This window comes from Poecilia reticulata, chromosome 1, assembly GCF_904066995.2.
Source record: "Poecilia reticulata chromosome 1, P_reticulata-male-v2, whole genome shotgun sequence".
NCBI classification, from domain to species: domain Eukaryota; kingdom Metazoa; phylum Chordata; class Actinopteri; order Cyprinodontiformes; family Poeciliidae; genus Poecilia; species Poecilia reticulata.
Window position 1 is genome coordinate 12,130,529 of NC_088830.1, and position 25,240 is coordinate 12,155,768.

The 25,240-nt window shown below is 39.1% G+C and overlaps 3 protein-coding genes across 8 annotated transcripts; 1 reads left to right on the forward strand and 2 right to left on the reverse strand.

The window, feature by feature from the left end:
- Positions 1–40: 40 nt before the first annotated feature.
- On the reverse strand, positions 41–9,574 carry khsrp (KH-type splicing regulatory protein). 2 transcript variants are annotated; one of them, XM_008410619.3, is made up of 18 exons: positions 9,296–9,574; positions 6,137–6,239; positions 6,007–6,060; positions 5,879–5,915; positions 5,720–5,778; positions 5,539–5,610; positions 5,402–5,459; positions 4,452–4,599; positions 4,227–4,325; positions 4,027–4,131; positions 3,834–3,936; positions 3,024–3,148; positions 2,630–2,920; positions 2,439–2,548; positions 2,272–2,357; positions 1,976–2,176; positions 953–1,149; positions 41–851 (listed from the first exon to the last, which is right to left on the reverse strand). In XM_008410619.3, the coding sequence occupies exons 3-18, from the start codon at positions 6,008–6,010 to the stop codon at positions 843–845; spliced, it is 1,704 nt and encodes a 567-aa protein (XP_008408841.1). In that variant the 5' UTR covers positions 6,011–6,060; positions 6,137–6,239; positions 9,296–9,574; the 3' UTR covers positions 41–842. The 2 variants fall into 2 exon arrangements, with proteins under 2 accessions (XP_008408841.1, XP_008408833.1); XM_008410611.3 differs by lacking the exon at positions 9,296–9,574 and adding an exon at positions 8,880–9,120.
- A 128-nt stretch (positions 9,575–9,702) lies between these two features.
- On the reverse strand, positions 9,703–21,953 carry slc25a23a (solute carrier family 25 member 23a). Of its 5 annotated transcripts, XM_008410577.3 has the most exons (12): positions 19,516–19,656; positions 17,477–17,697; positions 15,971–16,094; positions 15,774–15,861; positions 14,829–14,940; positions 14,477–14,635; positions 14,247–14,399; positions 13,267–13,380; positions 13,000–13,167; positions 12,775–12,922; positions 11,640–11,822; positions 9,703–10,343 (listed from the first exon to the last, which is right to left on the reverse strand). In XM_008410577.3, exons 2-12 carry the CDS (start codon positions 17,672–17,674, stop codon positions 10,333–10,335), a joined length of 1,458 nt encoding a protein of 485 aa, XP_008408799.1. In that variant the 5' UTR covers positions 17,675–17,697; positions 19,516–19,656; the 3' UTR covers positions 9,703–10,332. The 5 variants fall into 5 exon arrangements, with proteins under 5 accessions (XP_008408799.1, XP_017160887.1, XP_017160885.1 ...); XM_017305398.2 differs by lacking the exons at positions 9,703–10,343; positions 19,516–19,656 and adding an exon at positions 21,865–21,953 and having other exon boundaries at positions 11,347–11,822; XM_017305396.2 differs by lacking the exon at positions 9,703–10,343 and having other exon boundaries at positions 11,347–11,822.
- LOC103465598 (regulator of G-protein signaling 5) lies at positions 21,944–25,226 on the forward strand. The gene is made up of 5 exons (XM_008410583.3): positions 21,944–22,127; positions 22,207–22,263; positions 22,344–22,396; positions 24,593–24,756; positions 24,834–25,226. The coding sequence occupies exons 1-5, from the start codon at positions 22,084–22,086 to the stop codon at positions 24,999–25,001; spliced, it is 486 nt and encodes a 161-aa protein (XP_008408805.1). The 5' UTR covers positions 21,944–22,083; the 3' UTR covers positions 25,002–25,226.
- Positions 25,227–25,240: the final 14 nt, after the last annotated feature.

Here is a 25,240-nt window from a genome sequence, read left to right on the forward strand (position 1 = left end):
ACTAAGTGGATAAGAATTTAACCACACCAACACAGCGGTATCATATTAATGTTTTATTGAAGTCTTTAAAAACAAACCGTAAAAAAACAAACAAAAAAAAAAGTAAAAATAGGACAGAACCTAATGGAAGAAATGTTTCAAAAGTAAAGCTGAGAATGAAAAGGAGGGTAGTCAAGCACACAAATATACATGCACACACAACCAGCCTACAGTTAGTAGGACAATTAGTGACCAATTGCTGCCAAACCGCATTCAGTTTCTGTAGCATTCAGTAGCATTACAGGTATTACAAACACTCAATACCCTCTTGAAAAAAGAATACAATTAAAAAATCCTCACGGCAGGAAGATTAACACCTGCAAATTAAACACTAGGAATGTTTTTAAAAAAAGTACCTAGGTCGAAACAACTTTGCAATTATCTTTCATACAAAGATAATTAGTGAATATATTCAAAATACTGCTAGACAGCTTTTTGTACCCTCTGAAAACTGAAGGGAAATACTAAATGTGAATCAGTATTGAGATGCTGTTGTGATAGCTTGCAAGCAAAATTGCTCATTTCACATTTTCATAAAAAAAAAAAATACTAAAAAAAAATTAAACCTTTACTTGAATAATGAGGTGAGGCAGTCATGTAAAGGGAAAACCGAACAGGAAAGGTATTTAGTGCTTTGTTCAATTTATGGGCGCAATGTGTTCCCCTTTTTAAATCCATAAAAAAAGTATGTCACATGGATAACGTTATAAGCAGACCTTGGCCTTGTCTTATTAAAGCCAAATAAAGGAAAAATAAACGCATCCTGAGATCCAATACATCCGTCCAACAGATCAACAAAGGGTTTACTGGGGCTGAAAAGAGAAAACAGACACAAGATTATTATTTTTGTGCGCTGAGGTCCTCTAATAGAGTAAATAAATAGAGTCTCATCAGAAGCAACGAGGTGCATTACCTGCTGTCCCGGCTGTGGACCACCTGCCTGTCCGGGAGCTTGTCCTGCCTGTCCATAGTAGGCGGCCTGTTGTCGGTAGTACTCAGCCCAGGCTGCACTGTAGTCCTGCTGTCCACCAGCATCACTGCCACCTGGTGCTGCAGCTGCAGCGACTGGTGCAGAGCCTGGAGTGGCTGCTGCTGCTCCACCTGGCTGAGCTGGGGGGGAAAAAAATCCATCAGTTGAATTAAAATCGATTAGAAATGCACCAGTTATTTTATTAAAGGAGTCAAGATTGAAGAGTGTCATTCTACAGACACTGACGCTAGTCAGATGAGGCCGTTTTGTTTAATGTTTGGGTTTTTGAACTCAAATATCAATTTTAGATCGTCATTATCTGTGCTCTGTCTGCTGAATATCTGATGAAGGTTAGAAAACGTAAAAAAAAAAGGAGAAGAAAGAAGCAATTTGTTGCAAGACTTGAGCGTCTGTGACCAAGTCTAAAGATGCACGCTCTTCCTGGTTAATATTCTTCTCCAGTTTTCTTTGAGGTTTCATCAGCAGATTCTGACAAGGCAATAATTGATAAGTAAAAAAGATTTTGCATCCAAAACCAGACTCTGTATGGCCCTGCCACCTTTATTCCTGATCAAGTGGCTCTGCTTAAGGAGGACCAGCAGTGCCCTCTGCTGGATGGCAACAAAACTACAACACTGAAAGAAAGTCTAAGAGGACTGTTATTATCGATTGTTACCAATTTTAATCTAATAAACCATTAGTTGAAGATTAATCATCAGTTGATCGTTTCTATTCGTAATAGCCATATTGTGGTTTTTCTTAACACACTAATACCCTGACCAAAAAGCATCAACATAAATTCAGTATTTGCTATAAATTCAGTATTTGCTCCTATCGCTGACCAATCAGAGCCATTCAGGAGAAATTTAGAGGATTAAAATCTGTGGCAGATCGACTGGTACAGCCCGGGCCACTTAACTGCATTTCAAAGTTCAGTCAGATTTTGTTTCATCACATCCAACTTACTCATTCCCATCTTCTTATAATATTCCTCCCAGGCTTTCGTATAGTCAGGCTGGCCCCCACAAGTCTGAGCTCCTTGGCCCTGGTCCCCAGCTGCTGCAGGGGCACCTGGTGCCTGGGGGGCCATGGCGCCCCCTGGCTGCTGTCCATAATATTGAGCATAGTACGCTGCCCATGCTGCATTTGGATCTGCAGCTGCTTTGTCTAAAGAGAATAAAAATAAAAAAAACCCACCAATAAAATAAACCATGCTTTCAAAACCACAGAAAAAGAGAATGTGGCCAATAGGAGACACTTACTGGGGTCATGTGAGTTTGGAGCTTGCCACTGTTGGTAAGGATTTCCCCAGCCTTGAGAACAATACTGGGGACCCCCAGGAGCTCCACTACAAAGTTAGACAACACTTTGAACACTTCAATCAAGCCTAAATGTAAATAAACCAACAAATGCAGCGTGTTGTACTTACTGCGGCGCTCCACCAGGAGGCCCTGCATTATAGGGATTTTGGTTATAGGGACCCATCGGCCCACCTGGACCTCCAGAACCGGGACCACCGCCTACTGGACACAAAGGACCCTGGGAAAACCAGATCAAACCGTTCAAGGATTGGTCGAGAAGTTGCGCGACTTTCTAATAACTAGCCTACCTAAAACTTACCTCAATCTTTTCTTCTATGAGCTGCTTGGCGTGGTCGATCTCCTGCGGGGAGCCTCTGATGATAAACAGTTTGTAGTTTGGGTCGCCGTTCGGCGGCATTTGACGGGAAATCTCCACAAACGCCCCAGTTTGTTGGTTGATGGACTTGATGTTCTCTCCTCCTCTGCCAATGACAAGCCCGCATTTGTGCGCGGGAATTGAGAAGGTCATCTCTCCTCCTGAAGGGCCCCAGTTGCCCTGACCTCCACCACGACTTCGGCCTCCCGACGACATACCGGGACCTGGAGGGCCCTGTAGCAGAGACGCCGTACACCAGTCAGCAACATGCCATTTGTTCCCTCCATCAGAATCACGGGAACAAACATCTGAAGTCCAGAGCTTCCCTCTGACTCACCCCCTGCCCGCCTTCATCTCGGGCACGGATGCTCTGCAGCAGCTCAGTGATAATGGAAGCAGCGTGCTGACACTGGTCCGGAGGGCCCATGATGTGTGCAATCTTATCGGGGCCTGTACCGTCATCTGTAATTTATAAGGTATTAATAAACAACTCTAAAAGACCAGAGCTGGAGCAGGGTGAACGACAGTGTTTCAGGATCTATACCATAAAGGTAATATTTTCATCATCGCATGCAAGATTTGGCCCTGGATGTAAAGAGCTGGTTGTCATGACAACCAGCTCTGACAACCAGTTTTGCAGGCTGTGCAAAGCTGTGCACAGCCTGCACAGTTTTGTAGAACCTAAACCGCTTCATAATGTTCTCTCTCACTCAAAGCGCCACAATAATTTAGGCACTTTATGAACGGACTTGGTTTTATTAATGTGTTCTAGTATTTCAGAAAGAGCAAATTATGGCTTATTTTTATCAGTTCATAAAATTATACAACAATTAAACTACTTAAAGACAGTCAAAGTTGTTGTTTAGAGAGTTTTTTAGTAAGACTGTGTTGACATTTGATAGTAAAAAAAAAGGAACAAACATTTTAAGTCCCTTTGGAGTTGTTTTAATATAGACAATTGAGTGTACAAGTTGCACACAAAATCCTAATTTTGTGAATTATAATTTTAAGAGATGAAAAAAAAATCCATAACTAGAAACAAGTTCTAAAAAAGCAAAAATAATGTATGATTCAGCTTTTTGTACTGAAATCAAGTCAGTTCTCGTCACCAAAAACACTAACAGCATGTGGCCTGTGTGTGGTTTACCTGGTTTAAACTGGATCTTCACACCGGCATCGCTCTGGATTTTTTTTATCATCTCCCCACTGCGACCGATCACAACTCCCACAGACTGTCGCGGTACAGCTATCTGTAGGATTACAAGACATCTGATCCCAACTCTGAAATACGCTCAACTTCAAGCGACTGTGTCGTTAACATTTTAATAGGAATCACTTACATCAATGCCGCCGCCGCCTCCCATCCTCGATCCGTATTCATTCCTGTCTCCAAACCCAGCGTGATCCCGTTCTCGTAGAATCTCGTTCACCATCTCCTTTGCTTGCTGCAGCAGGAACACGCCGAGAAAAGAGGCGGTGAGAAACGAAAGCGGACATGTCGTCTTAAAACGAACCCGTGTTGTCTGCATCCAGACGGTACCTGCACTTTGTAAGGGTCTCCGATGATGCGTAAGGGTTTGTCTATGTTTGGTGGCTGTGATCCGTCCTGAACAAGAATCATTTTAACTCCAGCTCGCTCCTAGAAATTTATCACAGGAACATGATGCACCGATTATAAAAAAAACACACACAAAAACACAACAAAAACGGCACTTTACAGAGCATTTGATTCTATAAATATTTCTCCTAAGCACAGACGACTCACCTGGAGCTGTTTGATTGTCTCCCCTCCTTTACCAATAATAAGGCCGGCCTTTCCTGCAGGGATGATGATCTCTTGCATGGAGCCGGACTGACCGTTACTTGAATCGTGACCTCTGGACACAATGTCCTCTAGAAAAGCCTTGGCCCTCCTGGGAGAAAATGTAAATTTTGGGGAAAAAAATGTTTTGGGGGGTTACAAAAGCCTGAGCGACAAAATCTTAAAATCTAATTTGGTCCTCTGGTCGTATTTTTGCATTTCGTATTTTTGATCCGAGACTAAAATTGAAAATGCAGAAAAGCAAGATCTTTTTCGTCCTTTTGGATCCAATTCAAAAACAATTAAAAGTAAAATCACTTAGACATTGCTCAGTTGACTTTAGAGGTTGTACAACATCATGCAGTTCATCAGAAGTTGAGTTTGCCATCAGAAAGTATTGAATCCATAGAGCTTCTGTAAAATCGCCGACTACAATTTCCCAAAAACGCTGCATATGTTTGCCATCTTATTCATCTACATGGGAGTGTAGATGGATAAGATCCCGACGTCTCCTACAGTGCCACGCCTGAAATATCCATTTTTTGTTTACATCCGTCGCCTCCATGATTGTTAATGGCTTACCCTGAGAACAGACTTATTCACTCACATGTGATTTTAGTTGCATTTCTTATTTAACTGAAATACCGCAAAAAAAAAAGAAACTGTATTTTTGATATTAGCAGAACATTGACAAAAGTTTTGCATACATTCGTAATAGAAATGCAGCTACAGTTACCAACGCTGTCAGGAAGTAAACAAATTTCTAATGGTAACAGGAAGGTTATTTTGTAGTGGATTTACCAACCCTAAATTGAATAATTTTCAATTAAAAAAAAGAAAAAGAAAAGCTAACTGAATTATTTAAAAAAACAACAACAACAAAAAAAAAACAACAATTGGGTTTCCAAACTTACTGTACTGCCTCTGGTGATCCAGTCAGGGAAATGCTTCTTTCTGGAAGACCGACGCTGTCTGTAAACAAACGAGACAAAATGCCTGTTGTATTTATTGTACAGTGGTGGCTTAAAATAAAGTGATTCACAGAACTCACCATGTGCAATCTGGACCTTGCAGCCAGAGTCGTGCTGTATTTTGTTGATCTGTTCCCCTCCCCGTCCGATGACTGATGGGAACAAAAGAAAAAAAAAAAAAGTTTTGAATTTAATTTGAACAAATGCAACATGAAGCCCTGTTCTGTGTAGTTGAAGTGAAATATATGTTCTTGTACTCACTGAGGCCAACCATGCTGTCAGGCACCTTGTACTCTTCTGTAATAGTGGAGGACCTGACACTGGAGATACAGGAGAAGGAAAACAATCAGTTTAACACAACAGCTAAGGCTGAAGTGTTTGTGTAAAAAAAAAAATAAACGCAGAGGGAAAAAAACCCACCTTTGTTGGGAGAGAGCAGCTAACTGAGCTCCAATAGCTGCGAGGGAGAGAAAAGAGGAGAACACAATTAATTGGAGAATAAGTAAAGCAAAAGCTTTTCAGAAATCCACAGAGTGTTTTTAACGTACACATTGCGGAATCTCTTTCGCTCTGTGATGCTAACTTCTTAGCATCGGGCTCATCTGAAAGAAAACAAAAAGTTGAGCATTCCTACTAAGCGAATGTTGACCAAGTGCTCATTTGATTTGGATTCCCCACCTCCTTCTTCAAGGGATCGTTTCTGTGCAGAGAATGGATAACTTTCAGCTCCTCCGTTGTTTGTCACTTGGGGCACAGTCTCTCCACCGATTTTAGCTGCGATCTACAGAGCAGAGGGAGAAGAAAAAGACAAACTGACTATTAAGTCAGAAAGACCAGTTAATATTTAGGACTGGTAGTGGGTCAGTTACTGGTACCAGCGCTAGTTTCAAAATCAGTCAAATTGTCCATCATCCTGTACCTACTGCTTGAAGTACTTTCACTGAAATGCCAGAGATGAGTTTTCTGTGGCTCTATAGGGAGTAGGGCTGAAACTGGATTTATCAATTATTGAAATAACCCTCAACTAATTTAGTAATCAATTAATTAGCTGGAGTATTCAGACTCAAAAGGCCTTTTACTGAAAAAATGCATATGTTCAGAACAGTAAAAGCCAAGACTGTACAAAAAAACAAAAAAAAAAAAAAACATTTTGTACTTAAGGCAAAAACATGTTTGTAGATATGGTTTAGTCAAGACCTCTATAGTTTTATCTTCACCTGGTTCACATTTCCTTATGGTGTGGTGTTGCATTTTAGGCAATAAAATGTTTTTCTTAATTTAAAAAACAAAATTATTTGCACTTACTACATTTCTAATATTGCATAAAATTGCTTAAATTGTTGAATGAAAACTCTGTAGAATGTGCCATTTTCTTTATCGGATTGTCAGAATAGTCTATAGATTAACTGATTGCTAAAAGAGTCGTTGGTTGCAGCCCTGATAGAAAGAAAATCTAATCCTCTCACAAATGCTGCTGAGCACAGCCAGTCAGCTGGCTGAAAAGTCTTCAGCTGTCACTGTCATGGTTTTGGTCATTCCGTTTCTGTTCCGAACACAGTTTTTACAACTGTTTAGTTTTAACCAGATCACAGCAATTTCTCAAAGGTTTCATGAAACTTTAGTGAGACTGGGACGTTTTCACTGGACTTATTCTGTTCTGCAACCCCACTTCTCAGTAGGGTTGAAGCGTGCAGAACACAAATGGTAGGTTAAAAAAACAAAACCAGCTGCAGCTCATTTAATATTTTTGTTTATTTGCAGTTTCCATCTCTCTGCGTTTGAGAGACAATTATTTGCATGCTGCAGACTTCAATATTAATTTATTAAACTGCTTGTTTTCTTTAGAGACCCGGTCCGACCAGAAGTAGACTCGGTCTTCAGAAACCATGGCAAGCACTGTGCAATATTGAATAAATCACCCGAAACATAAAACTAAAGCTGCACTACCTAATGCGAACATATCGTCAGCGCAGTAGTGTGTGAAATATTCATATTTCATTTAAGCCGTGTCTTGGTATTGGTATCAATCGTCAAATTTTAAAACATGTTTAGAAATTAATTTTTTTTGTAAGTGTCCTCTGAATGAAACCTTTATACAGTCAAATTGTTTTTTTGATATTCTAAAACCTCAAACTACTGCTTTAACTAAAGGGAGAAGAAAAAACAAAACAACTAGAATAGCTAACCTTTATTTCATTCCCCCCAGATTCACCGTCGCTGATTACATGTGTGACATTAAAACTGAAAGATTTATTTCTTAAGACATTTGTTGTTTTGTCTCTTCAATAACAGATTCAGGAGTTTTGTGAGAAGAAGGAAAAGGACATTCCAGCTCTCTGATGGTTGACGTGACTTCACTAATGAATGAACCAAATCGTCTAAACTTTTCAGAGTCTGAGGTAAGCAAAACAAAAACAACGGGTGCAGATTTATTTAATACGTAAAGCTGTACTTTATAAAATGCTTTAAAAAAAAGCACATTTTATTAATTGTTTTTATAAATGTTAAATAGTTCAGTCATTTTGTGCTCCACTCTTGCTTGTCGTACTGTTTGGCTGACCGTTTGCCTTCCTGTTGGTCATCAATGTGAATCAGTGATTTCGTTTTAAAGTTGATTAAACATTGTTGGGATTTCTGAATGCTCGTTTATTACGGCCTGAACCTCAGGTGTGAAAAACGTGGGATTTCACCAGGGACGTGTACATTTTTGAGGACCGCTGGAAAATCGGGGACCTTTATTTATCACACGCTTATTGTGTTAGTATTCAAATAATTTTTCTGTTTGTAAGCTACGTGAAAAAAAAACACTACAGATGTTCAGCAGTGTCTTTAAAGTATAAATTCAAAATGAATGAAAGATCGAATAAATTTTATTTCTTTTCTAACCTAAGTTAAGAAATACCTTGGGTTAGATGGGTGTTTACTTATAATAATTAACAGACAAATCAACTGTGAAATAACGTTTTCCAAGTCTGTTTTAGGTTCTCGTACTCAGACACGTTTTCAACATGTGTCTTCTCATCGATTGATAAAATGTAAACAAGACGTTTTCGGTCATTACACGAATTATTTCAAATGATCTGTAGCAAAACTGCGAGATAGAGCTTAAATAGAACAGCCGACAGTTAAGTAACATTTTAGATTAGGTTTCATATAGGATGCTAACAGACCTCTACGATCAGCTTGAACATTAACTAGGTAACCGAGCTAACGTAGCTTGTTTTTACGCAAATTCATGAATAAAAACAGATACTAAAATATTCGTATGTGTAAATTAAAGGTTTACATTTTAATTCTATGGTCTACATTTTTTAAAAACGACGAATTAAACATAAATAAAGGCAGAAAATCAATGAATGGCAGTGAGAAGCTAACATCAGCTATGCTAGCAGCTAGCTAGCTTCCTCCGTTTCAGACTGACCTGTCTGGCTCGTTGAACGGCGTCTGCAAAGGCGTCTTTTTTCACCCCAGCGCCAACACCGTTAGAAGAGACTCCGCCGTAATCCGACATGCTGCCCTAAAGGAGCAAACAACTGCAGAACAGGCGAGGCTTTGTCCCGGGTCGTAGCTGCTGAGGAGCGGGAAGGTTACCAAGAGCGGACTCGGGGGCAGAAACGCGAGCCGCGCAGCACGCCGGTAGAAACTTCTCAAGATTACCAATCGCAGTGCTTCCTGCTGCACAGGGTTTTCTTCCGAAGTCTTTTAACCGGTTTATCAATTCAGCTACCACTATCGCCACCTTCTGGCTGGACAATTAACCCTTTTTAGGCATTAATTACGGTATGGCAGCCTCTCCGAGAACGAAACACCGCGTTGCAGACCTTCTTCATAACCTACCAGGTCGGCCTTTTCTGTTTTATTTCGTCTCCCTCAGACTGGAAAAATGTTGCTTGATTCTATAAATCAGCTGCAACATCTTCCATGCAGATGGTAGAGTCAGTATCGGGATGTATAATGAGAGCATGAATCCATCCTGGCTTGCATCAATGGTTCAGACCTGAACATTTAAAGACACATAAAGACAGTTACAAAGTCGGTCTTCTATCACCTGCAAAACGCTTGTAGGATTAAAGGGCTAATGTCCCAAAAGGATCTGGAGAAACTCATCCATGCATTTATCTTTCGTGAGACAGATTGCGGCAACACTGCCGCAATCTGTTTATTGTTGGGCCACGCTAACAATAAACGGGATGTAATTTGCCTTCAAAGTACTCAGTAAATAAACTGAATATAACTTGTTCATATTCAGGCATGTTTCTTTATTAAACAAATATAAATAACCCACATTTCCGCACACAATAATACAACAGACCTGAGCCTGTAGAGGAACAGATCCAGTATTAATTCTACGTCTTTTTATTCAGTTGACATTTTGTCAAAAATGTGCAGAGGTTTAATATAATTCTTTTAATTTAACATTAAAACAATCTGTGGAAATTGTCCACAAAAGCAGCACAGTGCATGCAGTTTGTCTGCATGCATGTTTTTTTTTTTTTTTTAAACAACATTAAATATAACTTCTTGTTTTACAAACAGAACCTTTTAGGAAACACGTTGTGCCAGTGGACCATGTCAAGTCTTTGAAGGGTATCATCCAATCCACATTTTTCTGCATAGACCGATGTAATGTTATGGCAGGTGAGGTCACCTTGACCCTTTGTGCGTCTTTGTCCGGTTTCAGTCCATAAAGGCAGTTCTGTGTGTGTCTTTTCCTCTTCTCACCACTGTCCTTTCACTCAGAGATTTGATAATTATACCGACTGCCTGCTTTCCGTCAGGCTGTCATTGTGCTTTGGTACTGGTAATATTTGTTTAAGACTCATCAGCAACTGTCCTGAGTCTGTGCAGGTTCCTCCCACAGCCAAACATCTTCTCTATTCCCCACCTGGTAGAGAAAACAATGCTGAAGGAATGTACCGTGAGTTGCCTTCCAGAGGTTACTTCGTGTCTGGCAAGTTCATGCAAGCCTGCATCCGTGCAGATCTCTGCAGATTCCAGCAGCAGAAGCAGCGAGATGCTTGTTGGTTAACTCCCCACACAGCTGTTAGATTTCAAAAGCAACACATCACTCCAGAAATTAACAGCAGCCTGTGCAGATGGAGGCTGATTATTCATTGCATTATACAGCATTTAGATGTTTCCCCATCTTCTCACCCTGATTGCATTTCTCGTACTAATGTGGTTTGGTTAATGTCATAAAGGGGTCATTTCTATCAGCATCCACCAGTGGTTTAGAAGCCCAGCGGTGAGTTTCAGGCCTTTTGGTTATTTGACCACAGTGAAGCCATAATTCTGCATATGCCATATTATGCCAGTCATCTCTGTCTTCCAGGACTATTTTTACCCGTTAAACCTTTTCACATTTTTATCACGTTACAACCACAAACCTTATTGTATTGCATTTGGGCTTATGGCATAGAGCAGCATAAAATAGTGCAGAATTGTAAACTAAGTTTCTCCCACAGGCATGTAGTTGCACTGAATTTCATATAGGGGCATCAGAGGAAAAGAAGGTTAAATACAAACGTGCTCTCATCCCCCCTGTCATTTTACTTCCACTTCTCAATTATTTTTTGTTTTGATCTGTTACTTTAACTTCCAATAAAATATTCTTGTTCCTATTCTATTTTATTCTTCTTTTTTATATTCTTTTATAGTTTATCCAGCTGGTTTCTGTTTGTGACCTAGCATGTGTCATAATTTTGTTCAGCAAGTTCATGTTACGCTGAATGACAAGAACATCTGAATCTGAAAGATTTGATAGTTTTTGCTGACAAAATGTGAAAACATTGAAGAGGTTTGAATATGTTTGCAAGACATCATGCTTGGGTGAAGTTTTTTTTAAAACTCTAATGATGGTTAGGGTTGTATATAATTAAAAAAAAAAAACTTTTTTCTCTAGTTGATGATCAGTAATTATCATCAAATTATTATCAAACCTAAATAAATTTAATAAAAGTACAACGTCTAACTGCCCGGTCTTTTTTTTTTGTCCAGAATTGCAGTAGTCTATTTTTTTTTCTCCAAGGCGTCATAAAAGCAAGTCAAGTTGTCTCAAAGTTATTCACGAGTAAAGCCCTTTTTTCATGCACTGAGGACATTTCTGCACATGCTTGCAGATAAAAACTCACAGCAAACCGCGTCTCCTTTAACTACCCATGCTCCTTCCCTCTCCTCCTACCCTCGATGTCCACTCCCAGCATTATTCTCATATACTCATAGACGACGTAGGACACGCTCACGGCCGGGACGATCTTTAGCAGGTTGGGGGAGATTCCTCGGTAAAGTCCGGCGATGCCCTCTTGCGTAACAATGTTGCGGAGCAAGGACAGCATTGAAAGTTTAGGGGATCCTTTCACTGAAGCTGATTGGAGAGAAATATAGGAAAAATCAAGTTAGGGGAAAAAAAATAAATTACTTTATATATTTTTATAGAACATGAGCAGTACAAGTATAAGAACTTTGGGTCTCCTTCTAAAAAGAAGGAAGTAGTTCAGGAATTACAGCCGAAGATGTTGAGTCTTTGGATTTCAAATATCAGCAGACAAACTGACACAACTACTAGATCTAAAGTATTCATTTTTTAAATAACTTAATAGTTGATTAAAGTTAGTTGGTTTTGATTGTGTTCAACCCTTATTAAATTAAATCATTATTTGAAAACTGCTTTTTGTGTTTCTTTCAATTTAATTAAATTCAGTTCATCTCATTTATTTAGAACTGGCCATTGTCTTCCTGTGCAGTTTCGCCTGAATACAATCTCGCTTGTAGCACAATCTGGGCTTTCTGTCCTTCACTGGGATTGCCTCTGGTAGACTTCTGACCAATCAGCGAACAGAAAGAGAAATAATGAACGATGACGTCGATTTTCTGCGCTGTTTTAGAATTATAGTCTGTCTGTAGTTTTAGCGACGGCAGCGGAGGAAGTGAGCAAAGCCGTTCAGTCTGTGTCGGCCACACTTCCAAATATTGAGTTAAGATTAACATCTGCCTCGTTCAGAATATCACTTCTCCCTTTGCAGTGGTAGACGGTGTTGTTTGCAGCGCAAAGCATTTCCGGTAAGCTTCATAGCACTGAACCGGCGCATTACGTGGTGCACTGACAAACGTTAGCGATCGGGTAAAATTTAAAACCTTAACACAGTCCACCCCTCCAGGAAGCATTCGCAGGAAAAGGACAATTTACAACAAAACGTCAATTCAATCAAATCATACATTCACTCTAATTACATTTATAATGCAATTTGGCTGATATGAAACTATATTTGATTCTCCGAAACATTTGGTGGAATCCAGATGCCAGCAGCCGTCCTTACCTTGTGCTTGCATGCGTGTGCGGACCAGCGCCAGCGGGTAACTCGCAAGCATCCCGCATGTACTGGAGACTGCGCCGCATCCCAACAACACCATCACCCCCGGGTCAGACAAGCCTGTGTTCCGGTTCAGCCATGATAGCTTGAGCGTCTGTGGAAGACAAGAATGAGTGGGAAGTGAAGAGCCGGGAGAAATGCGCCACACCGAGAGCTGCGCGTCCCTCTAACCTCATACACGGCCAGGTCAATACCAGCATAAGGGACGATGCTCAGCATGTTGGGGACGTAGCCCTTGTAGAAGGCCGCGACGCCTTCCCGCTGCAGGATCTGTTTGGCGCAGTCTGCTATTCCTGTGAACTGACCCGTTTTTCTAAGATTGAGCCGTGTCTTCAGCACCTGATGCACAGACAGAGGGACTGAGATCATTCATTTATAAGCAACCTTAGCGTTTCCTCTTAGCGCCGTCGGATGATTCGTACATGTTCGGCCCGTTACCTCCATCGGGTAAATGATTGTCTGAGCTGTTGCTCCAGCCAAAGAGCCGGCGACGAACCTCTCATGAAGCCTCAGAGTTCTTGATTCATCATGACCGCGCATCACAGTCTTGATCTATGCAGAACACATGGAAGGCAAAGGTTTGGGATAAGCATCACTGTCGAACATTTATGCTCTGTGATCTTAAATAAACTCAAAATTAAAGGGAAATGTAGCTACAAGACTTAGATTTTATATTGCTTACATCTCAGTTTCATGCCATTCATTACTTTGTGAGAGAAGAGCAATACCACTGCCTTGTTAAGTTAAGTTTCCAGCAGTTAATTTTCAGAATGCAGCCTGTAATTGTGACTATCTGCATGCATTGTTGTGACCACATCGTATTATAGTCGGATTGAATTGGACTGTGGTTGATTGTATTTGTCTTGGATTGGCCCCGATGTACTTGTACTGAAACAGTCTGTATAGACAATGGGGCTTGTTGTGAATTTGTGCATCATAAGATATCACAACCCACACTGAACTGAACTGAACTACAATAAACTACAATAGAATAGAAGTAGTGCCTATTTGGATTTGAAATGACTGGATTAAACTGAACTAATCTGAGCTCTGTTGTATTGAACTTATTCAAATGAAAAAGAAATTAAACTTAATAAAAAATCTAATTAATTCCAGATGACGATTGAAATGAAAATTTGGATATCTGAAGGAAATTCGGGTCAGACTGTCGTCTGCGAAAGAATCTCATTATCTGTTGTTTGACTTTTACTACAATTTTGGCCTTCTTACTGTTAGGTTAGATTTTTTTTTTCATTTTAATAACACACAGTGTATAATCCATCTGCTTTTGACTTACAAGCTAAGTGTTGCCATACGGGAAAACAAATCATATTTAATGATAATTTAACATACAAGCCGAACGATACGACAAATCCAGCTCAAAACTCAAATCCAACAGGTGTCGTAGAAGTGCTCACCTGTTCATAAGCGGAGAATTTGATGGCAGTCTCAGGAGCGATTTTCAGGACATTGACTCCGTTGCCTCTCCACAGAGACCATGGTCCTCCCTCGTTCAGCATGTACTTAAACCCGCTCAGAGCGCTGCCTCTAAAATCAGAGGAGCCGTGTACCTGTACAGAAAGGGAATAGTTAGGGATAAGACATTCCTTTTCTCATATACATGTTACAATACTGCTGTTAGACTGACTTGTCTGAAGACTTTGAGGCGGTCCAGTGGAGCGGTTCCGGTTCGAGACACAGATCCGGCCATGACTCCCGCCATCAGCTGCCGCCACATGTAGCCAGACTTTTTCTGCGCTTCCGAAAACTCCTCTGGGACCGTCAGCTGCTCGCCTGTGTCCAATATCTACTGAGACCATAAATCGGGAGCAAAGAACAAGCTGCACATTTTAAAATAGGGAGTTAGAAATAAATCTCAGACATTTGATATTTTGTAGTCTAGAGACCGACTGTAGGAACCACCACCGTGACGTTCCAACTAACTGCGCCGTCTGTGTTATGTACAGATGTTCTCGTTCAAGTTCTGCAAGCTCGTTTACCATTGAACGCTTCCAGAACCGAGCCACATCCTCCATGTCGCTCAGGTGTTTGAACAGGAAGTAGTCGCGCCACTCACTCCAGTTAATCGTCATGGTGCCGTCCCTGTCCATACTGAAGAAAAACCAAACGTATAAACAGACACACTGACGTTGGCACTGCAGCCATAACGTATGATAGGAAAGTTCATTTCTAAAAGGGCTGGAACGATGACTAGGATTCATTGCGATGAATACATTATTGAAATAATCGTCAATTAATTTAGTAATCAATTAATCAATAACTTGAGTATATAGTAAAACAACAGTTAAATGTATATAACAGTGTCAGCAAGTAATGTGGATGAGCGATCTGGATTTAAGTTTATTATGATCTTTTAGGGTATATGTTGGAATAATGATAAAAAATGGTGAAATAAAGTATTTAACATCTATTGTGGTGTTTTTTTTAAGACTTTATGGCTAAAACTGCACATCACTGCAGTCACAGCACTACAAACTTAAACACTACACTTAAAAAACCGCCATAAAAAAACCAACCAATTATAAAACAAGCTACTTTAGGACTCCAGTTACTTTAAATAAATAAACAAAGAGTAACTGTATTTAATGATATTTTAAAATGCATTAGTATTTATCACTCCTATCAAATAACTAACAGCTGTCACTACCAATTCATAGGGATTTTTCTACTTTTTTTTTATTAACATTTTCACCTTCATTGAGAGAATGAGCTTGGATCCATTCATTTATTCATTCACAAAGTCCTTATCCTGGCATTCAGCAAACATAAATTATTTTTGCAAACTTAACTACGATGAAACAGGAGAGATTTAGCTTGACTTACCGTTGGTTTGTGTGAAAAAGCCAGATTCTGTCTGTTTTCGAACGGTTCATAAATCTGGCTACAACTGTGTAGTGTTGTGAAGAAGAGCCTGGCTGACCAACCTTAACAGAATCCTGGTGGCATCTTCAGGGCTAACATTCACACCAATGGTGTGCAGACAGTCATGAATGTCTTCCACATCAATGTGACCTGCAGATATGAAGAGACAGCAGAACACAAGAAGGAAGTTGGAAGGTTTGGGATAAAACTACATGTAAAACTACATTGTTCTTCCGTCTTAATCCTTTCAGCCACAGACCGTCTTTGTTTCTGTCCACATGGTGAAACATGACTTTAAGCTGCTTCTCGTGGTTGTGAAGATACTCGACGAACTCCTCGAAGTCCAGGACTCCGTCTTGGTTGGTGTCCCCAGTCTCTACAATCTGACAATGTAAATGAAGAATTTAAATATATTATTATCTATCTATCTATATATGAAATAAATATATTATTTAATATATTTGGCCATGTTTAATGAATGTATGCACACAGTTCTGCTTAGGAGAAAAAGTGGCTGAAGATTTGTGGCCCTACTTACTCAAAGTAGAAGCAAAAAGTGTAGTTGATAAGAAAAAAAATACTTAAACACCTGTGCTGATGGGCCAAATAGGTCACACTTTGGATTGCCACCCTGCTTTACTGGAATACCCCCCCTAAAAAGCGTACATACAAATTAACCTAAAATGCTAAAATATAACAAATTACTGGACAGTAAAACAACAACAAAAAAAAGATACATATAGGAACTGAACAAAACCTCAAAAATACAACCAGGAAAACCTGATAATACATGAAAAATACAAGGAGTGCAACAGGGATAAAGGTTACCATTCTCAGCTTACAAGAGCAGCTTCCTTAGACAGAAATAACCATCACGCTGCCCTTCATGTGCCCACATGCAGAAACCTTCAGAGACACATGGCCACACGCACACAGCGACTCTTCTCCTGTCGTGATTTTCATGTTTTCCCTAACTTCACATATTAAACACAAAAGCAGAGGAAGAAAACGAAACGGCAATATGGAGAAACGGCGAAAAGCAAAGCGCCACAGACAGACCGAGGAGAGTTAAATTGTCTGCCTGTGTTCACAAAACAGTCACGCCGCTGATGTTCCGGTACAAACTGTACACAAACAAACCGGAGGTCGCACGGTTCAAGAGCGTTTACGGGATGAAGGCAGCAAAAAGGCTGCCCACTTTTAACCAGACCTCAACAGAAACCACTGAGTGCTAACACCCACAATTACAAAAATCAACTCAAGCCACTTCACATGGCGCAGTTTGAATAAAGATTATCCTTTTCACTTAAAGTAATATTTTTGATTTAGTTTTCCTTCCATTATTACGAGGAATACAATTAACCCTGTTATGTTCTATAATACAACAAAGTAAAAGATTGGCATATAGATCTTGCCAAAAATTATGAAATTTAGAAAAAGATGTAATGGTATACAACTTCATTACATACAAAAAATTGTTGGAGAAGATATTTAGATGCTTTTTGGGTGGGAACTATTTATTTTTCTTTATGTTTATCAATTCATAAATTATTTGAGAGTGGTTAGACAGGAAAGTGGGTAATGAAGGTCAAAGGTCAGCAGGCCATGACAAGAACGTCACGAGCCTGTGATGTTCGTGTCAGCGCCACCACATCACCCCAGGTGGGAGACATTTCATCAGACTTTTTAACATAGTTTCATTTAGTCTGTGATAAACTACAAACCTGCTTTTCTTATCCGCCCTGAATGGAGAGTGCTTACTTACCTTCTTTAAGCAGCCGTTGGAGAGCCCTCTGTGTGCCAGCCCCGCCTCCAGCTCCAGCATGTCAATGCGTCCGTCTTTGTTGAGGTCCAGCTGTTCGAACAGCTCAGCCCAGTGCTTCCTTCTCTCCTCATCTGGAACAAAGTGTTCACCTTCCTGACACTGCACCTTTTGGATCCAAGGCGACCGCTGGGTTGTCATGGCCGGACGTCACTCGGAGTCAGCTGAAATGCAAGAGCATCAGTTCAACAAGCTTCATAGCGAACAATGAACATTCTTCATACCCGCACACCGAGGCAGCGATGGACTTTTAGACTTGGCTTCTTCACCTAAGGCCCAGAAGGAGAGCCAATGCAGTTGTGCTGAAGGTCTTTTCAATTAAAGATCCATGCAGACATAACTAAATGTCTTATTACTGCACATATCAGGCAAGATATTGAAAAATCTCACCAAGAGTACTTGAACAAATGATTCCTTAGGTAGGCTTACAACCCTCTCTATGCAACAAGAGCTGGAGATGCAAAATCAATGAAGCTCAAAAATAGCAAGGGACAGAATATGGAGAAACACACTGGTTTAAACTTTTGAGGTTTTTGTTGTGTTCCTTTCACACCTGAATTGACTTGTCAAAAAAATGTCACAAGGAGGCTCTTTATTTGGAGTTTGATGTATTCAGGTGGTGATTTATGGGTAATAAATAGTGTTACACTTTTGTTTCTGTCCGCAATATGAACAGCTCTAACAATTTCTTTTAAAAAGCTGGGCTTCATCTTTGAGTTTATTTCAATTTATTTTCTTTATATACAGTCAAAAAAAAAAAGATCCATTTGCAAGACAGCTGATCTAACTCAGTAATCCGGCGGTCACAAAGCCATATTCCTCCTGGACCATACATACTTTCTGTGTTAAGAAAGTACTCATGTACATTTCTGTCAAATATTTTGTCTAGGATAGAAAACACAGAATTAATTAACTAGATGAGCTTTTTATGGAAAAATAAAACTCGGAAAACAATTATAAGTGCAGCAATAGCTCTATCAATGACTTCATCCATGAAAGAATCACAACTAATTACAGAGCTAGAAGTACTTTCTCTAGAAAAAATAAAAAAAACAAGGAGAGAACACATTATAAATGATGTCAGTAGCCCCATCAGTGGCTTTTACCAGTAGAATCACAACTAAACACAGGATCACAGGGCCAGGAGTAATTTCTTTGGAAAACAAAAAAGAGAGTAGGTCAATTTTTGTGGGGGTTCCCTATGTTTATAGAAATCATTACTAATATAAATTTGCTATAAAATATTACTGATTGCACTTTAAAAATTTGGTAACTTTATGTTATTAAAGGTAAAGTTTAAACAGTAATGATTTGTTGGTTAATGTCAAGTTGTCATAACAAAGACATTTTGAATAATGTCAACTTTGTATTAAAAGTGTCATAATTTACCGAATTACACTTTATAACAGTCATAAAAATTCATGAAGGCTTATTCATGTTCATGACAGGAGTTATGTCATGTTTACGAAAGTGTCATGACAGTCTTATTCACCCCCCTTCAAATAAAGTGTTACCGCCAACTCTTTGTACTTTGAGGGAAATAAAAAATGTGTGTGAGCATAGGGTACCAAAACTGACTCCAGCCCAGTGGCCTGGATTTCCATAAATCCGGCCCTGGTAGGCACAGTTTACAAGAATGGAAAACATTTTCCCTGTTGACTGTTTTTTTTGTTTGTTTTTTTTCAACCGGCGAGTATATTTAGGTCCTTACAGTTCGGCACAGAAAATACAACATAAAAAGACATATTATTGGTTTGTACTTCTGCTAAAGCACAAATCATCTCTTATTCTGAAATTATGTACAAATTACATGACGATAATAAAGACACATTAGCAATTAAAGTGTATATTTTCAGCTCCCAGCTCCACGCACTGACGCAGGCTGCAATGATAATCGCGCATAATCTAATCCTCAAGCAGTTATGGAGGCTGTTGGAGTCTAATTATAAAACCCAGCAGACCTCTGCCTCAGCCTGACTCACTGTTTTATCTGCACGCCGAGGCGCCGCCGTCCATAGCCGGATGCAGAGGAGGGTCGTGACTAGCGGGAGAAAGCAGCGGCTCCGGAGCTCCGTGTATTGGAACCAGTTGACGCGGATCCACTACGTCCCAGTGGATCCCGCGGGTTCCGGGTTTAGCCCAGCTGTTCGCTTCGTGCTGGTTGGATTTCCTTCACACGGTTCTGTTCACGAAGCAGGAAGAGGGGAGAGAGAAGCAGTCCGCTGGCGGCCACAGTGTCCGATGAGTGAATGTGGAGGATGTAGAACTGGTTCAAAGCTGCGTGTTCCACATTTCTCCTCTTCTTTAATGCTCAGCTGACTTATTTTCCTCAAGCACTTATTCACAAGACGCATTCAGATTACTTGTATATATTTTTTTCTTTACCACCAAAACAGTTCCTCTTTTCTTTCATGCATGCAAACTTTTAGTTCGCCTTTTTCTTTCATTTGTGCAGCACCTGCAACTATTTAGATGCCAAAAAGATGTACATATGCAGACAATCTCTGCTTAAGCTCTTATCTGAACTAACGAAACACAACATGCACAGATAACATTTCAAAGCTGTAACTGTCTGTACTTTATGTCTTCAGTGCGTTTGCACCGCAGGTTTCAAGTTTCCTCACATGATAGTTGGCATTTCACTCCGGTCGCCCACTTCTCGTAAACAGTGAGGAGGACATCAGCTCCTTTCCTCAGAGGACTGTTATAGCAGCTTCCCAGTGTCCAACTGGTGCTTTAATGGCACAAATATGAGAACAAGGGCTGCCAGCATTGAGCTTTGTGACAGCGTACAGAACTGGGCAATACGGGTGCACAACATAAGCGTTTCATATTAGTTGATATTGAAAATGATTAATTTTATTGTTTAAATATGAAATACTGCCAAACTGTTGATATGACCTTTCTTGTTTTATCCTCAACTTCTTCTTTAGCTGTTTTTCTCGACTTCTCTTTTCACTCCACACGGTTGATTTTTATTTTTAGGCAGCCATGAAGAGGCCTGGTTAAACTGTTGCTGCGCAAGTTACTCATCAGGTTGTTGCTAGGTAACCAAAGAGCAAGTGAGTTAGTTGTTGCCACCCAGAAAGCAGGGCGGTTCTTTCTGACATTTTCTATTGATATTGATCAAATGACTGTCACGATATGTTGATTTATTACCCAGATTGCTACATGGTTAAAATAAATAAATAAATAAATAAATAAATAAATAAATAAATAAATAAATAAGGAAGGTACTAGAGTCCTGGGGGACGCTAGGAAACTGAAAAGACAACAAATAAACTAACAGAGTACAACATAAAAAGTTCAAGGGAAATCTAAAAATAATAATAGGCAACATCAGAAATGAATGCAAACAAACTAAAAGATATGAAATTAATGGGTATGAAATGAAGATTTAAACCATCATTTTAAATAATTATGATTGCTCTCAAAAACATTTTTTTGGAAGAATGAAACATTTTTTTTTTTTTTGAAAAACAGAGTGAGGAGGAATTTGCAAACTGCAAAGATAGCATGCATAGCAGATAAATCAAAGCTAAAGAAAAACATCCTGCCAGCATGATGCCGCCACCACCGTGCTTCACTGTGGAGACGGTGTGCTCAGTGTTATGTTCAACATTAGATTTCATCCCAAAATGGGATTTTTATTTACCTTTCTTCTGCAATTTTGCTGTGGAGCTCCTCAGATGCTAACCAGCTGTGCTAACAAACTCTGATCCCTTCACAGAACAGCTGGATTTACACTGAGATTAAATTACACACAGGATTATTCTATGTAATTAACAGGTGAATTCTGAAGGCATTTGCATTGGATTTTATTTAGGGGTAAAAAAAGTATATGTATAATCTTTCTGTGTATTCATGTCAGTGTTTTCAGATTTTTTAAAAATAACATTTTGTATTTTCTTTCCATTTCAGAACTATGCACTACTTTGAACTGAACTATCAGACAAAATAAAATAAAATGTGTGGGTTTTAACATAAGACACATAGTGGAAAAGTTCATCCATTTGCAAGGTGTTGCTTAGTGACAATTTCCCACGGTTTCAAGGCTCAGTATACACCTACGCTGTCAGCTGTGTGTGAACAATAGCAGCATAATTGATACTGCAGAGCTGAACTACTTGTCCGTTATAAAACTCATACAGAGTTTTCATACTGCTTCTCCACCTGCTCCTCCATCATCACCTCATTATCTTTCTGCAGAACTCCACAGAGCGTCCACGTTTGGACCAACACAGACCTTTATGAGGCTGCCAGTGTACCCTGACCAAACACACACACACACACAGGCCTGCTTCTTTGATTTTCCTTTCATATGCACTGACCTGCTTTGTGTCTCCTGCTGACAGGTCTACTTGATCTGTTCCCCATCTCATCCCCGTTCAGCTCCCAGCTCCACACCTGCTGGTCTGAGAGCAGCAGATCGACGGATCAGATAAGCCACATGTCCACCGCTGTATATAAGAGCAGCGCATTCAAGCCCCGGAGACAGACGGACAAGTTATCTACTGTAATAATATTCTGTTAAGAGTTGGTTTTTAAATATGTGTAAGGGACTCTCCTACCTGCCTTCCTCCTGCTTGGAGAAGTAAGTGTTTTTCTAGGACACCAAGCGATATACGTTGCTGGGATGTGAAGTGTTTAAAATGTAATTTCATGCGTTGCAGGGCAAAAGGGATGCGAGTGAAGCTGAGCCACTTGGCTGAGATCCACCACAAGCAAAAGTGACTAAGTGAAGTTGATTTTAGGTTAAATATGTGGTTATAAAGATGCATTTTTAAATGAATTTTTGCCTAATTTTCAGGGTACAAGACGGAAAAATCCTGCAGGATCTGGAAACTCTGCTGGGCAGCAAAAGTAGGACATTTCATTTCTGTTTGAAATTCTGTTCATAAAAATCTTTTTAAATGACTTTTGGTTGAAAGACACTGACTGAGAAAATTTCTCAGAGTCTTTAATTTTATTCCTATACAAACTTATTAACTATATGGCTGACATGCCAATAGAAATATGCTGTAAGATGACATTTAATTAAAACGTTATTGCAAGAAAAAAAAAAACTTTTTTAAAGAAGCATATAAATTATTATTTTTCTAGATTAATGTTAAAACTGAGAAATTATGCTCATTGAACTCAAAATGGCTCATATATGGAAAATTAGAATAAGGTATATTTAAATGTTATGATTAAATGTTATGAGTGTGAGGTAGTAGTAGTGACTTAGATATTACTTTTATAATAATATCTAACTCTATAGTTGTTTCTGCTCAAGAAATTAGAAACAACTAGTTACATTTAAGCAGCATTTTTATTATTTAGATGATTAAAAATTTGTTTTCATTTCTTTAACATTGTTATTGCATCCAGTTAGCTGCATATACTCTGGAAGTATTTATAGGTTTTTTTTCCAATTCTGATTTTAGGTTTGAACACTAATTTATATACTCAGGCAAATAATTAGGTGTGTATGTTTAATAAGAGTCTCAAAAGTCAAACCATCCACCATTGCTGGCAGCTCTGATGGAGCTTAAACTAAATTAGGTCTTTGTTATAATTTCAGAAATTATTATTTTTTAAACTTTTACAACTAAATTTACAATTAACAGCAATTTCTTATTTAAAAAAATATAACTGAAGCATCTTTTTTTTAACTTGTACTTTATGTTTTAAATGTATAGGTTTACAAGAGCTGTTGTGTGTATTTTTAATTCTGGGAGTCTGTTTTTGTCTTATAGTGAGAACAATTATCTCCAGAAATATAACATTTTTAATGTTTTTAATTCATTACCATACATATTTTTGAAATACCGAATAGAGTAGGTTTTTATTGTATTTCTGTTGGATTTTGTTCAACTATAACCCTAATATTCAGAGATTTATTTTCTTTGCAAAAGACGTGTAAGAAACTCACCTAATAATTACTAACAAAAACAAACGGACTGTAGAAAAGGACATCGTAATTATGTCTTTACGGGTAATTTTGCTGTTAAAAGTTGTACTGTGGAGAGTAAAATTGGCACATTTGTGAATTTACTCTCAATAAATTGGAAAGAAAAAAAAAGATGTTTGAGGACTAGAGAAAGGACTCAAAGAAGCAAAGGTGTAATTAAGTCAGGCCATTCAAGTTGTGGCATATCGGTAATGAAGGACGACACTTTATGATTTTTAACTCAACTTAAAATAACGTTTAAAACGTAAATTAACTTCAGTTTTGGAATTAGACAATTGCACAGTTTGAGTCACACAATATTTAAAACATTTTATATTTTACACCATAAACATACCTTCTGCCTCTGTCAAGTGAGATGTTAACACGATACATTTTTAAGCTCCGTTACTTATCTTTTGATTGTTGCCGTTACGCTGCGTTAACGCTAACAGTTAAACCGGAAATCGTCCCTTCAAAATAAAAGCACCAGGAAGTTCGCCATCATTAAAGCTAATTAAGGATATTAGTCATGAGTATTTTTCATTTGTATATTGTAGTCAATCTTTTATCCGCTTACTTTTCAGATGGTGCAAAAATGTTTTTATATTTAAACTTGTTTATTCTGTATGCATATCAGAGTCAGTAACTGGTTACATTTACTCAGCTACACTTGAGTCAATTTTTGGGAAAAAATTACTTTTAGGAGTATTTATTACTACACTGTGGTTTTTAATTTTACTTGAGTTATTTTATTATAAAGGAACACTACTCTTACTTGAGCAAAAATTTCTGGACTCTACCCACTTCATTGAATGGAGAACAAGCTTGTTTTAATTTTAAATTGACCAGACACACATGCAGTTTTTATGAAATTTTCATAAGTTTTATATAAAAAGAAGTTTATTTGGAAAATATATATATTTTGGTCTGATAATGCTATTTTGGCATTTAAAATGCCAGAATGTAACTTTATATTGTGGTTTGTCTGATGGCATAATTATTAAACATTAAATGAAAATATAAAATGACTCTTACCTTCGACAACAGTCTGTGGAAGCTTTCCCTCCAGGTCGATGCCTTCTTGATGCTGCTGCCTCCTCATAACTGCGTCACTGTCCTTTCAGTCGGTCTTCAGGCGTTTCGAGGGTTCCTGCGTTCAGAGTTCAGCGAGGAGAACCTGGAGTTCTGGCTGGCCTGCGAGGACTACAGGGTGTCCCCTTCAAACATGCAGAAGACCAAAGCCAGCAGCATCTACAACCAGTTCATCAACCCAGACGCTCCACTGGAGGTCAGTGAAGGAGCGTAGCGCCAAACATTTATGAATCTTCAAGCTCGCTTTGACCTCCAGTTTTTCGTCCATCTCAGGTGAACCTGGATGCCGAGACCCGTGAGGCTCTGCTGAGCGTGATGGACTCGCCGTGTGCCGACACCTTCAACCTAGCGCAGCAGAGGATCTACAGCCTGATGGCCAAGGACTCCTTCCCTCGGTTTCTCCGCTCTCACCACTGCGCAGAGGCCATCAAGGCTTATTAAACTTCCTAGCTGAGAACGGCTTCAGAAACTGATCTTTTCTGCTGGACTTGACTGTAATGTGCAATTTATTTTAGCAACATGTTCAGTCATGCAACAGTTAGAAACAGTAGCATAATAATTATAATGCTTAAATGTAGATGCAAAAAATACTTCCCCCTCTACTCTGCATAGGCTACTAACATTTACAAAGACTGAAATAAAGAGTGGGTTATATAAATCTCTGAATGAGCCATCTTGTG

Coding starts and splice junctions, on each gene's coding strand:
- khsrp (XM_008410611.3), bottom strand. CDS start 8,969: ATGTCGGATTACGGCGGAGTCTCTTCTAACGGTGTTGGCGCTGGGGTG. Junction 6,061..6,136: donor ACGATCCCTTGAAGAAGGAG/GTGGGGAATCCA, acceptor GTTTTCTTTCAG/ATGAGCCCGATGCTAAGAAG. Junction 5,611..5,719: donor TGACAGCATGGTTGGCCTCA/GTGAGTACAAGA, acceptor TGTTCCCATCAG/TCATCGGACGGGGAGGGGAA.
- slc25a23a (XM_017305398.2), bottom strand. CDS start 17,674: ATGACAACCCAGCGGTCGCCTTGGATCCAAAAGGTGCAGTGTCAGGAA. Junction 14,400..14,476: donor GCCTCAAAGTCTTCAGACAA/GTCAGTCTAACA, acceptor CTTTCTGTACAG/GTACACGGCTCCTCTGATTT. Junction 13,381..14,246: donor AATTCTCCGCTTATGAACAG/GTGAGCACTTCT, acceptor TGTTCTGCATAG/ATCAAGACTGTGATGCGCGG.
- LOC103465598 (XM_008410583.3), top strand. CDS start 22,084: ATGTGTAAGGGACTCTCCTACCTGCCTTCCTCCTGCTTGGAGAA. Junction 22,128..22,206: donor CCTTCCTCCTGCTTGGAGAA/GTAAGTGTTTTT, acceptor CATGCGTTGCAG/GGCAAAAGGGATGCGAGTGA. Junction 22,397..24,592: donor AACTCTGCTGGGCAGCAAAA/GTAGGACATTTC, acceptor CTGTCCTTTCAG/TCGGTCTTCAGGCGTTTCGA.